The 15,779-nt window shown below is 44.1% G+C and overlaps 2 protein-coding genes across 3 annotated transcripts; both read left to right on the forward strand.

The window, feature by feature from the left end:
- The first annotated feature begins 474 nt into the window (after positions 1 to 474).
- On the forward strand, positions 475 to 10,259 carry LOC100837458 (transcription initiation factor TFIID subunit 5). Of its 2 annotated transcripts, XM_010241666.3 has the most exons (20): positions 475 to 707; positions 860 to 1,114; positions 2,414 to 2,495; positions 3,022 to 3,100; positions 3,792 to 3,889; positions 4,016 to 4,072; positions 4,696 to 4,783; positions 4,902 to 5,011; positions 5,224 to 5,322; positions 5,578 to 5,729; positions 5,932 to 6,042; positions 6,119 to 6,188; positions 6,271 to 6,310; positions 6,663 to 6,827; positions 6,919 to 6,995; positions 7,603 to 7,719; positions 7,871 to 8,136; positions 8,877 to 8,972; positions 9,753 to 9,828; positions 9,929 to 10,259. In XM_010241666.3, exons 2-20 carry the CDS (start codon positions 915 to 917, stop codon positions 9,980 to 9,982), a joined length of 2,037 nt encoding a protein of 678 aa, XP_010239968.1. In that variant the 5' UTR covers positions 475 to 707; positions 860 to 914; the 3' UTR covers positions 9,983 to 10,259. The 2 variants fall into 2 exon arrangements, 1 of the variants encoding a protein (XP_010239968.1); XR_001405363.2 differs by lacking the exon at positions 9,929 to 10,259 and having other exon boundaries at positions 8,847 to 8,972; positions 9,753 to 9,797.
- A 2,216-nt stretch (positions 10,260 to 12,475) lies between these two features.
- LOC112268495 (cytochrome b561, DM13 and DOMON domain-containing protein At5g54830-like) lies at positions 12,476 to 15,689 on the forward strand. Its single transcript, XM_024461239.1, has one exon. It carries the CDS (start codon positions 12,695 to 12,697, stop codon positions 15,380 to 15,382), a length of 2,688 nt encoding a protein of 895 aa, XP_024317007.1. The 5' UTR covers positions 12,476 to 12,694; the 3' UTR covers positions 15,383 to 15,689.
- The last annotated feature ends 90 nt before the right edge of the window (positions 15,690 to 15,779 follow it).

Raw genomic sequence — 15,779 nt, forward strand, 5'->3', positions numbered from 1 at the left:
TCTGCGCCGGTTAGGATGGTGAAGGCGCTGTAATGGAAATTCGAAGGCCACAAGAAATCCAGCGTGGGGAGCACGTCGCAGGTGCCGGAGAGCAAGTCACAAAGACGGCAAGACGAACAGTCTCGCTTTCGTGTGGATCGCAAACGGAATATCGCTGCCTGAGACAAGTTGCACGAGTAGGAGGCCGTTGCGCCACCCGGCCATGGCCTATGGGGCAGACTACCAACGGATTGGATATTGCTGGGCTGTATATGCACATGCACGTGAAGGAATTTCATGTTGCTTGGGACCCGCACGTGAACAAGTCTATAAGGATCAGTTTGGTTGTAGGAACCTGATGAAATGTAATGAAACCGTGCTACTTTTGAAGTCTGTTCTCGCGTTTGGTCGAAATAACCAATAAGAATGGGACGGAAGCAACTGGGTCCACCAAAGGAAAATATCCCTTGTACGCGGTGACTCAAAAAATGAGGTATCAATCCGTTCCTCGTCTCCCGTGACTCTTCTTCTCGTCTCCCCTCTCCCCTCACCTCCTCTCCCGAAACTCCCTCCCACGAAGACATGGCGTCCACCTCCAGATCCGCGCGTTTCCCCACCGCGTGAACCCCATCTCTGCCAGATCCAGGGCGAGGCCGGCGGCGGACGGGCGAGGGGCGAGGCAGGCGGCGGGGAACACAGCGGAGCCGGCGAAGGGGAAGGCAGAGGAGGTGTCCTATCCCAACTAATTGAACTGACTGCACTCAGTTTCTACAATTTTTTATGCATTAGGCACTTCCCACCTATATTGAGAAAATCAAGCATGGATCCAAGTGATCTATGCTGTAACTTCTGTACATAATCTGACATCACTTTTTTGCAGCGAGTGTTTGTGCTTGCATTTTTCCTAACTGAAAGTGTCACTGCTGGAGCCTGCCATGCGACCTCCTGGTAGAGGTGCTTCAAAAACCCTAGAGGTGCTTCCTCCCCGGCGCGCGCCAGCTATGGAGGACGAGGAGATGGAGAAGAAGGTGCAGCAGTACCTGCACCGCAAGGGCTTCCGCCTCACGGAGCTCGCGCTGCAGGAGGAGCGCAATCGCCTCTCTACCACCTCCCTCTCCGACGTCTCGCTCTCCAGGTACGCGCCCCCCGAATCCCTCGACCCCATTCCCGGCCTCTCGTCCTCGTGTCCTCGTGTCTGCGTCGGCGGCGGAGCGAATTGGTGGTTCCTGAGTGGTGATTCCTGAGTGGGGTGGTGTCCAATTGGTGGTTCCTGAGTGGTGATGCTCCTGTGTGTGGGCTCATCCACGGCTAGGATTTAGCTTACCTGCTCGTGCTGACGTGCTGCTGCATGTTTAAGTTCTCCGAGTTCAGAATTAGCTTAATTGGTCGAGTGTGAGAAATTGACGCTTCTCTTGGGGAGCTGGAGCACAAGACGGGAGCGATTTTGCTTGGCGTGTGGTTCAAATTCAGCTTATGGTTACTTAAAAAAATCAGCTTCTGGTTGCTGTGCTGTGCTTATTTCTAAAGCTTGTTGTGCTGGGTAAATCAAATTTTGTATAGATAAAATTCTGTTATCCAAGGCTTTAGTCTCAAATGTCATCCTGTATGTTCGGAAATGCAGAATTATAACTGTTTGCGATTTGATTAAGAAATGGCACCAATAGCAAAGCAACCGTTTACATTAAGGAGCTAAACCTACGGGGTAATTATAATCCACCGCAACGCCAGATGGAGCCTTAGTGGTAGAGCTGCAATTCGTAGTTTTTTCTAGGTGGTTACTTGGGTGGTTGGTTTGTATCGATCCATAGGTACATTGTGCAGGAGGAGTATAGAAGTTGCTTATGGTGTTGGTGGGATTTACATTTTTTATTTTTTGTTGACCAGAGTGCCTTAATTTGTTATGGTAGGGTATTTTCTCCTCATGACTTTAATGGTGTGTTCGATTTAGCCTAGGCTTTCCCTACCAAAATTTGGCTAGCCAATTCTTTGGTCATGGAATTGCTTGCCCAAGAATTGGCCAACATTGGCAAGAAAAATGAACTAGAGTGCCAAAGGAGGCATTGGCATGCCAAATAGTTGGCTACCATGCAAACAAAGACCAACTATTTGGTCATGACCAAAAAATTGGTAGGGCACAATTTGGCCACTATCCAAGCAGCCCCTAATTGTCATCAGTTTGAGTGGATAAAGGGTAGAAGCTTTTGTTATGTGGAGAGCTCCATGCTATGACTGCTTATGCTTATTCATGGTTGAAGCAGCCTATCTTGATGGCTCAATGGTGCTCATATAGTCGTATCTAGTCTGTTATTATTGAAGTTCTTCATTTTGTGGAACCTGAATTTTTTTAAGTTCACACTGATTCCGAAATCACTATATTTTCTCTATGGTCTTTACCCTCTACTGTCACGTGATTGCATATTTTCCCCATTGACAGGTCGGATAACGATCCATCAAGATACTATGATGGTTACAGTAGGCTAAGAACATGGGCATATAGTTCTCTGGATCAATACAAGGTGTGTTAAATTTACATGGATTGTACTTCACGTTCACAGCTCTAGTACATTTGACTGTACTTCGCATTGAAGCACTCACGGCTATTTTGTGGCATGGAGCTGTTATTCTATACTGTTCTTTAATTTAGTGTGCTAGTTTTTCCTGTACGTATGATGAATGTTGCTTGACCATGAATTATTAGTTATCTTCATGTTCTCTTACTAGAAATGATCATTCCTACTTGGTGCACCAAGTTTCCAGCATTATGCCTGACTGCTTGCCTACTAACTTCAGATGCAGCATTAACAAAACAATCTTCTTTCTGTTCTATGCCTTGCGTGAACTCCTTGTAGAAAGCAAAAACTGTCCATGTAAGCATGATTGTGTACCTGTTGCACGCTTGTTGTCACCAGAAAGGCAGAAAGGACATTTTGCTTGCAGTGGATGGTATACTTACTATAGTTTGATGTATCATGATATGGGCTTTTCTGTTCTTGCAGTCAGCTATATACTTCGTACCTCTGAGTTATGATTTTTTGGTTGTAGCATGAATTACTCCGTGTCCTTTATCCAGTGTTTATACATTGCTTCATGGATCTAGTGGCAGAGGGACATGCACATGAAGGTATTTTTTTTTACGGGCAAGGAGGGTATTGGTAGTTGGTATACATAATTGGATAAACTTTATTTGCATTTTATGTTTCCTCTCAGTTTATTTGGAGTATTTTTTTCTTGGATATCCTAACCATTAGTTAAGTTCATATACTCCCCTAAGGTTTAAAGACGGAGTAAAATATACCGCTATCCATTAACTCGAAAGAAATGAACCCTTCAGTCTGTGAATTCAGAAAACGCACACATTAGTCCATGAACTCGTGTTAGTGATACAGATTAGTCCAAAAACAGTTTGGCAAGGATAAAAGTGGGCACGTGACACGAATCCAGGATCATGCCACGTGTCCATTTTTAGTCTTTCTAAACCGTTTTTGGACTAATCTGTATCACTAACTTGAGTTTATGGACTTACGTGTGTGTGTTTTCTTAATTTGTGGACTAAAGTGTTCTTTCTCTCCGAGTTTATGGACTAGTGATGTATTTTACTCTTAAAACGACCACTTAACCCCCCGAGCTTTAAAGCCATGTATCTGGCCCTCTGAGGTTTGCAAAACAATGTAAGACACCCTTTTTTGATTTAGACGGTTTTGCAAACCTCAGGGGTTGTTTTAAAGCTCAGGGGGTTAAGTGAGCGGCTTCTCAAACTTCAGGGGGTGGGGTGAGGTATATGGACTTAACTCCCTAACATATGAATCCTGCAGCTCGTTCATTTTTCCAAGCATTTCGGGAAGATCATGAACTGATGCATTCAAGGGATCTCCAGAAACTGGAAGGCATTCTTTCTCCTTCGCATCTGGAGGTCCATCATTTAGCTCTCTTACATCTATTCAAGTGTGAAGATCTGCATTTGCTCATTTGATTTGATGGATTGATTCCAAGATTCACAAAACATGTACTTATTTTATCTGCATGCCTTCATTTTCAGGAAATGGATCTGGCTCGATCTTTAAGGCAAAATAAATTCAGAATTAAATTATGTGAGGTAGTACTGCGTCAAGTTCTTTTGTCTTTGCATTCTCTCTCTTTCTTTCAAGTTTGAACTATTATGATTAGGTCACCTTTTATCATTTAAAACAATGCTCAAAGATAAAACTTTGCACTGAAATAAATGTTTGTTCTCGTGACATAGCTTTAGAAGTTCAGATCCTCTATAGTTGCTTTTTTTTTCTACTTCTTGTTAAGACCAAGGGAAACAATCACCTATAGGTTTGTTCTTATGGAAAAAAAAGTCCAACACGGGAGGAGCCCCGTGGAATTCAATTAAGGTAGCAACGACCCCGTGGTACTAGAATTCACTCCTGACAAGAGTTGAACCCTGGTTGGCAGGGACGAACCACAACAGCGCTACCAATGTGCTACAGCCCGGTTCTCCCTTTAGGTCTGTTACTTTTTTCTTCCTGAATTGTGGGCAACAGGTTGCAAATAAGAGTAGATGGTACGCCATGATATCATCTTTAGGTAGTTCTTATCCTAAGGTTGCTACAAATAAAATTAAATGATACATCATGGTAGCTATTGTAATCTCACTTTTCTGCAATGTTGTTTTTGATAGAAAAATAAGTCCAACTGCCCCATTTAAAGCCTCTACCTTGTTTTCCGTTGCAGTATTCATATGAATTGCTTCTTCAGTATCTCCAGAAAACACAAGCTCTTGTGATGCTTGGAATAATCAATGAAAGGATAATTTTTGAAGGTACAATTCTCCAGTCTATTTAGATCATTACCCCCAATATCTATCAAATTATCATGCATTTTACTTGCTCTCAGTTCTCAAATCTTCTCTACCACTTTTCTTTATGCAATATTGGCAGTATCTGCTGGGCAACCTTCATTGATCTCTGATGATGCGGATGTAGTTGCTCTGGTCGGAACCAGTAAGGACTTGGCAAAACAGATAAATCAGAAGGAAGTGCATTGGGGGGTATGTTACCCAGCACAACAGCTACCAGTCTGTTTATTTCCTATTTTCTATTAGTATCAAACCAGTTACACAATTCAGATAAAACAGATGAAAAAATTGCTCTAGTGGCATTGTTTTTGCCACTTCTCAAACACACCTCCTGAGCAATTTTTCTCTATTTTTCCTCGCCATCCTCAGGCATGTGTTCTTGAAATGAAAATTTTGGTATGCAGTTGCTTGAAGATTCAGTCGAGGAACGTATGGAGAAGGCACTCTCAGATTCTGATAAAACTGAAGCGGAAAGCAAGGATGCAGACACAGAAGATAACAAGGCACGAAACTCGGTCATAGTATATGAGAACCTTGTTACATTATGTTTGCTATCCTCTCTGTCATTGAAACATTAAGCTTCCTTTTCTTTTAGTGTGTCTGGCTACCAGCAGCATTTTTTTGTTTTTCTCTTTTTCTGTTGCCATCTTGAGAACAGGAATGCCATTGTTCATTGCTTGGTTCAACTATGCATGTCCCTGTGTTTGTAGTCACGATTGATCTTTCTTTCTTTTTTTTCTTTTTGTTTTTTGCTGCAGAAAAAATCTTCAGAAGGTGGAAAGCAGGGTGGTTCTCTTAAAAAGCTCAAAAAGGATAAGCTTGTTGGTGCAACAGGGAAAAACAACAAATCTGAAACGAGCATGGTTTCTGCGGCACCTCGTGTGAAACCAGAGCTAACCCTTCCAGCGACGTACAATTTTAACCTCTTTGTAATTTTCTCTGTTGGGGTTGGGGTGTGGGGGTGTGGGGGTGCTTCTTGGAACCTGAAATAAAAACTGAGGGATTTATTGGGGTCATTCGGAATAATTATCCCAAAAGGTCCATGAGGACCAAATATTGTACTTCCCCCTGTTCATGAAACATACATGTTTACTTTTTTGTTTTTGTTTCAGGCCTGTTGAAGTTGAACAATCAGTTCTCGAGGACTTGCGAAATCGTGCACAGTTGAATAACTTGGCATTACCATCTGTTAGCTTCTACACATTCCTTAATACACATAATGGGTAATCTTATCCGTAACTTACTTTTGGCAATTTCAATGTGTGCACTTTGGTTTGATCATTAACATGTGGAATGCAGATTAAATTGCACGTCGATTTCAAACGATGGATCATTGGTTGTTGGTGGGTTCTCAGACTCATCAGTAAAGGTTAGTTCCTTACTTCCTTTATGTCATATTTTGTTTTTCATGGGATCTCTATATTAACTTGGAATACTTCCTTGTTCACTAGGTCTGGGATATGTCAAAGATTGGTCAGCCAACCAAAACATGTTAGTCACTCTACACTATATATTATCAATATTTTGTTTATGTAATTATGCATCTGATTTTGGTCATGGTAGGTAACCTTTTGTTACAAGAATCCTAGTTTATTTTAGTCAGTTTAAGTTGTAACCTACAAGGATAAGGCGGTCTTGCAGCATTGGTGCATGTGTTGGGCAATGCAAACATATCTTCTGTACCTACTTGCTGAACATGCCGGAATATTTTACTGGTGTTGCAGTATTTGACTGGAACCTGTCTAGAACCTCTGAATAATCTTAGAACATTAATTCTCCTACATAATAATAACGTTTTCAGTTATATAATGATGTATTTTGCTGGGCAAATCTCAACTTTCAGGCAGTTCACAAGGAGAGAATGGATCTTCACAGGGTGAGCATTTATCAGGCACAACTGAGGGGAAAAGACCATATACGTTATTCCAAGGCCATTCTGGGCCAGTTTATTCCGCTGCCTTTAGTCCATTTGGGGATTTTCTCTTGTCATCATCTTCAGACTCAACAAGTAAAAATATCCTTACGTTCTGCTTATGTTGTACCATTCATTTGCTTGTTCACGTATACTGAATTAACATTTCATCTAAATTTTGTTACAGTTAGACTATGGAGTACCAAGTTGAACGCCAATCTCGTTTGTTACAAAGGACACAACTACCCAGTTTGGGATGTCCAAGTATGTGGACAAACTCTTCTATATCATTGTTGTGAAAACAGCATTTTGAGATGCTCTTTCTTTCATGAGCTGTCTTGACTGCCTCATTTATGTCAAAACGTTTGACTAGCTAGTTGTTTGTTCAGTGGTTTTTTCAATGGAAAGTGGTTTTTATTTTTCTGGTGCTCACACTGTTACACACAATTACATTGATCTGTGTAAGATAGTGTACTGACTACTGAACGTCAGGCATTTTCTACTTTCATGACTAGTTTATGCATTTCTTCTTGCAGCTTACTATTGAGTCAATCTGTTTATGACAGTCTTAAGACTCAAATATGGTTGATCATATTGTAGCGTAAACTTCGGCCTCTGAGTATTGGCAATTTACTCTTGAATTTTGTGTGAGGATGAAAATACTCGTCATATTCTTAGGTAGTTCTTCATTTCGTGTACTTTTGTTCATGGGATTTGGAATAGGTCCAGTGGGCTTGATATTCTTTTCAACCGCTTATAGTCGATATATAATTGTGTTGTTGCTTAGCTTTCTGATTCTGTTCTTCTGAACGCCGTGACATGGTCGTGTATTTTAAAATTTGCTGACATTCTTAAAATGTTTTTTTGGCAGTTTAGTCCAGTCGGCCATTACTTTGCCAGTGCGTCGCATGACAGGACCGCTCGTATCTGGTCAATGGATAAAATCCAACCTTTGCGAATAATGGCTGGCCATCTTTCTGATGTTGATGTAAGTGTGCTTCTGTCAGAACTTGTAATGATTTGCAAATTGATAAGTCTGCCTATGAGAATGCTCGGCCTACATGCTTATTCTTTTAATGCCATGTACTGATGCCTGTATGTTTGTACTGATATTTTCTTCTGCAATACTGGCATGACAGTGTGTACAATGGCATGTAAACTGTAACTACATTGCCACCGGCTCTAGTGATAAAACTGTAAGACTATGGGATGTTCAAACTGGTGAATGTATACGGATGTTTATTGGTCATAGGAGTATGGTTTTGTCGTTGGCAATGTCTCCTGATGGACGGTACATGGCCTCTGGAGATGAAGATGGAACCATCATGATGTGGGATCTCTCTACTGGTCGCTGCGTTTCGCCACTAGCAGGTCACAACTCTTGTGTATGGTCACTTGCTTTCAGGTAATCATCAGTATCCCATGTATCCTTGCTGATGGTAGTCAAACAGTACCTGATAATACTGAATATGTGCAAAGAGTAGAGTTTACTGTAATTATAAGCATTCCTTGGCAAACTGGCATTTCCAGCTCTGCCTATAATCAGTTTTCTCAGGCCTAAGCAGCTGCTTCAATTCAGAACGGGACACTTGTCTATACACGAAAGATGGGCTTGCTAACCATTTTTGCTATCCTTGTTGGGAGTATATGTAATTGGATGGTTGCATAATTCTGTCATTGTAGTTGAAATGACTGCGCCATGGAACTTCTTCAGCATGAACACATACTCATGTGGTTAAGTTATCTTGATTATCTTGATTATGCATTGATGGTCTAGGCTTGTGCACTTGGCAGCAATGCACCTTTTTTAGGGGGAACAATACCATCACACTTATTGGTTTGTTGCATTGATTTTCTTATGGATATATTGTTTAAAATAATCCTGTAAAAATGACTTGTATTTTATGCACTGCTTTTTAGTAGATTTAAGCTGAAATATAAGGCCTTCTCTGCATCCATGATGTTTTCCACATCTTTTTTTTTAATATAAAGTGGTTCTGCTTTGAGATGTAAATTATTTCTTATAGTGACTAATCATGAGAGTGTGTTCTGTAATACAGTTCTAGTAATTGGAAAAGTGTGATTACTTAATTGTATACTCATACTCTACAACAGTGGATCATAACCATTCTACCATTGGTTTAGCTGCGAAGGAGCATTGCTTGCATCTGGATCAGCAGATTGCACTGTTAAACTCTGGGATGTTGCATCCAGCACAAAGGCCCTGAAGTTGGATGACACGTAAGTTGGTTGGCCTACTTGTAAAAACGCTACTCTCCTTGCCTACTCTAGTCTAGTTGTAAAATTTCCTGTACTTTTCTGAAGGAGAAATGTCTCCTGAGAGTACATGCTCCAGGATGAACAGTAATTTGGAAAAATAAATCTGAAATATGATGTTTTTACACATGTATATGTTCGTGTCTTTTGTGTGCCTCTTTAAATTTTCATGAAAATCTGTTCCCAGGCCAAAGTAAGACAGTACTCTTTAAAGCACAATTGCAAGCACTAAAGTCTTTTTTACACAAGGCAAAAAACTTCAATTTTTCTCACAGAAATGTACACACACAAAAAACACAGGAACATGTTGTAATTTATTTTAACATTTCAAAAATTATTATTTTCACCCAGAGGAGCACATATTCCTGGGTGTACTTTGAAATTCCTCTGTTTTTTCAACCTTGAACTCCGATTGTTTTGCAATTTCCAACATCGAGGGATGTTCAATTTTCAACTGTTGGTGGTTTTCATGTCGATTTACGTTGACGTGGCAGGAGTTTTGACCCTTTGACTGTGTTTGACCACCTTATTGAGATGACATGGGCACCAATTGGTTACTGTATCACTTCCGCTTATAAGTTATAACATGTCGGTGAAAACACCTCCTGTCATACCAATGGACACGTGGATGGAATACCACCCTGGGTTGAAAAATTGAAAATTGAATGGTTCTAAAGTTTAATGTTGAAATGTGACTCAAGCAAGACAAGGCTGAACGATGGACTTTTTCCTTTTCTGAAACAGCAAAGGTGGTTCAACGAACCGACTGAGGTTGCTGAAAGCTCTCCCTACAAAATCTTCTCCTGTTTACAACTTGCGGGTGAGAAATCTATTTTCCTTTTATGCACCATACATGTTTCTCTTGGACTAGTTTGTTGTGCTATGAGAATAGAGAACTGACCGCTTTCTTCCCATTGCAGTTCTCTCGGAGGAATCTCTTATTTGCTGCTGGTGCTCTCTCGCTAGGCTCCTAAGCTGTCTGTATGTTCTCTAGAATACAATTGGCATTCTTTCAGTTTTGATCTTAAATAGTGAAGTTGATGTTTACTCGGCTGACTCCTGTTGTAGAACATTAGTCTCAATGAACCCTCTATCTAGGGTTGAACTGTAGCCTGTGAGTAGTGCAACACAATGGAATGTGTATTGATGTAACATTAGCTGAATTAAATTATATAAAATTTCGTAGCTGCAAAGAGAAGCATGGATGCACAGTTGATGAAAGAAGTAGATAATCCAAGAGCTTTACGTGCTTCTTCAGGGCTGTTTTCGCAGCATCAAAAGAATGTCTTTTCTGACTTGTTGAAGCTTCTTCTCCTTTTGCACCGTTTCTGTTGAACATTAGGTGCTTAATCAGGGTTACCACATCTTTCGGTTTGACTGGTAGTAGAGTAAAAAGTGTTCTGGATGTGGGAGTTCAGGCTTTTTCTTCGGAAGATCACTGGACGGCATCCGGAGAACGAAGTACACGTGACCTGAGATTTCTATGTTTACACTGCTTCTGCTCATCTGCTGTCTGATTCTGCGTTTGACGGCTCAGACATAGCACTGCACGTGTCATAAGTATGCATTTGGGCTCATTCTTGTCCACTGTCATTTCTGAGTATAAAAACTAATCTCCATCAGAAGGTTTCTATCAGAAAATGAATCTTGAACCAAGTCACTCCATGATTAAGCAACGTGTTTCTTCATTTGCTCTGTTTTTGAGCTAAACTCGCATGTTCAGGACACATCTTTGCTAAGTATCCAAAATCAGAACACCTACTCCTGCGACCTGACCTGTCGTGACCAAAGCATAGCGAAGGATTTTGTTGCCAAAGGATGTAGCAGCTCCAATTACAAAACATCTAATCTAGGGCCCTGTCAGTGTATTGAACCACACATTCAGCTTTTCAAGAGATCAAGTCTCTTTCATTATGGTTGCTAATTAACAACTAAACTGGCCTGTCAAAGATACATTACTGTTGTAGGAGTAGTGTCTTTTCACTTTCAGAACCTTTTTTCGGTTCTCTAAACTTTTTCCCCCCTTCTCAACTGGCAATTGTGGTTGCTAACTAAATAGACTGGAGGTAAGTATAACCACAATTGTGTCTACCAATCTGCACAACCTCTTGCAAGTTTGCACGAGTTCTCATGTCAAGTGGTCTTCACATGCTTTATGTGGTGATACTTAAATTAAGTACTTGGTTGTTGCGATATTGTCAACATATTACAGGGTTGCTGCAAGCTCTTGTAGGTAGTTCCGCTACAGTTCAGGGCCTGCTAACTAATCCATCTGAACACACTTTGACGAAGACGTTGCATTGCATGACACTTTCTGCTACCAATATTGCAAGAATACTGACGTCTTTCACTTGCTTTGTGTTGTTGGGAGAGAAAAAAATGAGTCTACCTACCTTTCATTGCATGTTAGTTCTACTAGATCAGCTAACAACTACCATTAAAAAAGAAAGAACAGCTAACAAACTGATGTTGCACCTGGACCAGTTAAGGCACTGGCATGTGCCCTGGATGGCATTCAGATTTTGTGCCAAGGATTAGAAATATTTCAATTTTGCAACACAGCTCCGCAAAGAGTTCAATTAATATTGATCTAAAAAGGACAGAGTTCGATTAACTCCATCCACTATATATAGCACAAAACCAACAAATTGTGGACAATTTGCTTGATAACATGGTTATTGTGGTTTTAGAAATAAGGCAGTTCATATAACAGGTTTTTTTGTTGCAATATTGACCGGCATATCATCGTGGTGGTTTGATAACAAGATTCAAATAACAAAACCTTTTGTATTATAGCTGTTTTGGTGCACTTCTTTGGAATCTATATGAAACATACCTAAAGAATGTATTTAAATTTTTTCTGCGAAAGGGAAACTCAAAAAGTTTTGGAAAACATCGCTTTTTTTTGTACAACTAGGGTGCTTAGGTGACAAAGGTTTCACCCAACCGGGACTTCAAGAAAATTGAAATTCAAACCAGCACATTTTTAGAAGAAAAACAAAATCAAATTACAATGTTGAAATAATATTTGGAATAAAAATAAAATCAAATTACAATACCGAACTAAGAATTGAAATAAAAACAAAATATTGATCCAAACCTCGATCCACAAAAAACCAAACCGGTGCAAGGGTCATGTTCAAATTAGGGATGCAATCAGGACCCTGCTTATGCCGTTTAATTAACTTGCTAGTTCAAAATGTGTTAAAAAAACTCGCTAGTTCAAAAAATCTGTTCAAATTCGAATATAAAAAATTTAGAGGTTGGCCTGAAGATGGTAAATATGCGGGATCTTGTTTGCATCACCAGTTAAAATTGCGGTTACGTTGATTAAGTTGGAAGAATTGACACGATTCAAATAACGAAGGAACACACGCACAAAAAAAAAATCATCCAAACAAGTGGGGGCCAAAAACAAATGGTTTCTTTCAAGACATGCGCGCCCACACGCCACGCACCTTCCTTCGTTCGTTCGCACCAACGAGCGCGTCCCCAGCACGCACCGAATTCCCCAAGACAGAAATTCGCGCACTCAACACGAAGAAAACCGAGCCGCTCGCTCCCTTTCCCTTCGTCTTCCCCCCTCCCGACGAACTCGCCGCGCTTCTCCCCCGCGTGATCGCTTCCATGTCACAAACCCGAGGACCCTCCTAACCTCGCCCTCCCCCCACACACAGCCGCGGGCCATGGCGCCGCCGCCGCGGCTCGCCATCCTCCTCCTCTGCATCTTCTTCTCCCTCGCCGCGGCGGCCGCGGCGGCGGAGGGGTGCGGGAGGAACACGAGCCTGGAGGGGTACGAGGCGGACCTGCGGATGTCGCAGCATCAGCTGCGTGGCCGCGTGGCGGTGCTGGACGGCTGCTCGTTCCGCGTCTCGGGGCTCGACCTACTCGCCGGCTCGTCCTCGGCCCGCTGGTGGCGGGCCCAGGGCGCCGACCTGGAGTCGCTCTCCCGGGGATCCCCCGCCGCCGCTGACCCGCTCAACCGCACCTTCGCCTCCGAGTCGCTCGTCTTCCGCCTCCTCCCGGGCCTCTCCTGGCCGCTCGTCCCCTTCCTCGCCGCCTTCGACCCCCTCACCTCCTCCCTCTTCGGCTTCGTCCGCCTCCCCTCCAACACCTCCGATTCCGATCCCACGGATTCCGATTCCGGTGGCGATGGCTCGTCATCATCCGCGGCTCCCACCATGCTCGCCTCCTGCGCGCAGCTCTCGCCGCGGTTCCGCGTGCGCTGGACGCTCAACGAGTCCGCCAACGCCATCGACGTCGGGCTCGAGGCGGCCGTCGGCTCCGAGTTCTACATGGCGTTCGGGTGGGCCGCCGGGAAGCCGGCCTCCATGATCGGCGCCGACGTGGCCGTCGTCGGGTTCACCGAGGACGGGCTCCCTTTCGCCGAGGACTACTTCGTCACCAAGCGCAGCGAGTGCGTGCTGCGGGGTGCCGACGGCGGCGCGGAGGGCGTCTGCCCGGACACGATCTACGGAGGCCGCAATGGCACCGCCGCGGAGGTCAATAACACGCGGCTCGTCTATGGCCATCGCCGCGACGGCGTCTCCTTCGTGCGCTTCTCGCGCCCGCTGGTCTCCCCCGACAAGAAGTACGACGTGCAAGTCAACGCCACGAAGAACATGACGGTGATCTGGGCCATCGGGCTGCTCCGGCCGCCGGACTCGCTCAGCCCGTACTACCTGCCGCTCAACCATGGCGTGCCAGCTGGGACGGCGTTCGGGTTCCTCGAGCTCAACGTGTCGGAGACGACCAGTTGCCACGGGCCATTGGACGCCGACGACAAGGAGGACCAAGGCAGGATCACGGCGGAGAGGCAGACGCCTTTAGTGGTGACGGTCGGGCCGGCAATGCATTACCCGAACCCGCCCAACCCGGACAAGGTGCTCTACATCAACAAGAAGGAGGCTCCTCTGCTCAAGGTGGAGCGCGGCGTGCCGGTCACCTTCTCGGTCGAGGCCGGGCACGACGTGCCATTGTACATCACGTCGGATGCTGTGGGAGGGAATGCCACGTCCAGGAACATGTCCGAGATCATCTACGCCGGTGACTCAAAGTCGGAGGGCGTGCCGGCCACACCGACGGAGCTCGTCTGGCTGCCCGACCGGAACACGCCGGACCTCGTGTACTACCAGTCCCTGTATGATCCCAAGATGGGGTGGAAGATCCAGGTGGTTGATGGTGGCCTCAGTGACATGTACAACAACAGCGTGCTGCTGGATGATCAGCAGGTGACGTTCTTCTGGACTCTCTCCGGTGACTCCATTAATATTGCTGCCCGAGGCGAGAAGAAGAGCGGGTACCTCGCCATTGGCTTTGGGACCGCAATGGTGAACAGTTATGCTTACGTCGGGTGGATTGACGGTGATGGCAGGGGGCATGTTGGATCATATTGGATCGATGGGAAGGACGGGATGAGCGTGCACGAGACACATGAGAATATCACCTACAAGAGGTGCCGATCGGAGAATGGCGCGATCGTGTTCGAGTTCACTCGTCCATTGACACCTTCGTGCAGTGGAAGGGTAGAGTGCAAGAACATCATTGATCCCTCAACCCCTCTGAAGGTCATCTGGGCCATGGGTTCCCAGTGGTCATCTGGTCGTTTGAGCGTGAATAATATGCACTCTGCCACGAGCAACCGTCCTGTCAGGATCCTTTTGCTGAGTGGTTTGGCTGAGGCAGTGCAGGATTTGCGTCCGGTGCTCGCTGTCCATGGATTTATGATGTTTGTGGCATGGGGTCTGTTGCTTCCGGGAGGAATTGTGGCGGCCAGGTACCTGAAGCATCTGAAAGGCGATCTCTGGTTCCAGGCTCACACATACCTTCAGTACTCCGGTGTGGCCGTCATGTTCTTGGGCGTTCTGTTCGCAGTTGCCGAGCTCCGAGGCTTCTCTTTCAAGTCCACACATGCTAAAATTGGCTTGTTGGCATTTACATTCACCTCTGTGCAGCCAATAAATGCATATCTCCGACCACACAGAGCAGAGAATAGGGAAATTCTGTCAAGAAAGAGGGTGATATGGGAATATCTGCATGTCTTCACTGGGAGGACTGCTTTGGTAGCTGGTGCCACGGCTCTCTTTACTGGTTTGCAGCATCTCGGACACAGGTACGGCAGCAAGACCATCAAGGGACTTACATGTGGATTGGTTCTATGGGTTGTGAGTGGTGTATTGGTAGTGGTATACCTTGAATACATAAAGGTTAAGCGAAGAAGAGATGGCGCCGATGGCCTTACACACAAATGGGTGCTTGGCAACACCGAGGAAGACGATTCGGTTGATCTATTGCAGTCCGACAGGTTTGCCAGTAAAATGAAGTCTAGTTTTCCTGGACCTGAGGAAGTACAGCTTGAGCCACTCAAAGGATGAATGAACCATTTTTCTTCTGTTACGGAGTACATATCAACATAAAGGATTTTAGTTAAGATTCTTCGTAGATAGAACAAAGTGGAGATGTGCATCTCGAGGTAAAAGGATTTTACTTGAGGTTCTCTACTGATACAAGGATTTTGAGTACCTCCTCTTTTACTGCATGAGAGGTATTATCATGACACATGGTCTAGAGTAGGTTTTCTTGAGCGTAGGTCCTCTTCTTTAGAGTCTTCTAACTTATTGGCTGGTCTGTATATCTGTACAATTTTGGTCTGGCTAAAAGAGAGTACTATTCCTTTTTAAATATGGACATAATCTTGTGAAGCGTTTTCTTTCCTTACCTGGTAAAAACTTAATATGGGTCCAATGAGATTATGCCATAATAACTGTGGGC

Source organism: Brachypodium distachyon, chromosome 1, assembly GCF_000005505.3.
Source record: "Brachypodium distachyon strain Bd21 chromosome 1, Brachypodium_distachyon_v3.0, whole genome shotgun sequence".
Lineage (NCBI taxonomy): Eukaryota > Viridiplantae > Streptophyta > Magnoliopsida > Poales > Poaceae > Brachypodium > Brachypodium distachyon.

What these genes read in the sequence shown, in the direction of transcription:
- LOC100837458 (XM_010241666.3), top strand. Translation starts at nt 915, where the DNA reads ATGCGACCTCCTGGTAGAGGTGCTTCAAAAACCCTAGAGGTGCTTCCT. An exon ending in GCCATCTTTCTGATGTTGAT is followed by an intron (nt 7,720 to 7,870) that starts GTAAGTGTGCTT and finishes CTGGCATGACAG; the next exon opens with TGTGTACAATGGCATGTAAA. An exon ending in GCCCTGAAGTTGGATGACAC is followed by an intron (nt 8,973 to 9,752) that starts GTAAGTTGGTTG and finishes TTTCTGAAACAG; the next exon opens with CAAAGGTGGTTCAACGAACC.
- LOC112268495 (XM_024461239.1), top strand. Translation starts at nt 12,695, where the DNA reads ATGGCGCCGCCGCCGCGGCTCGCCATCCTCCTCCTCTGCATCTTCTTC.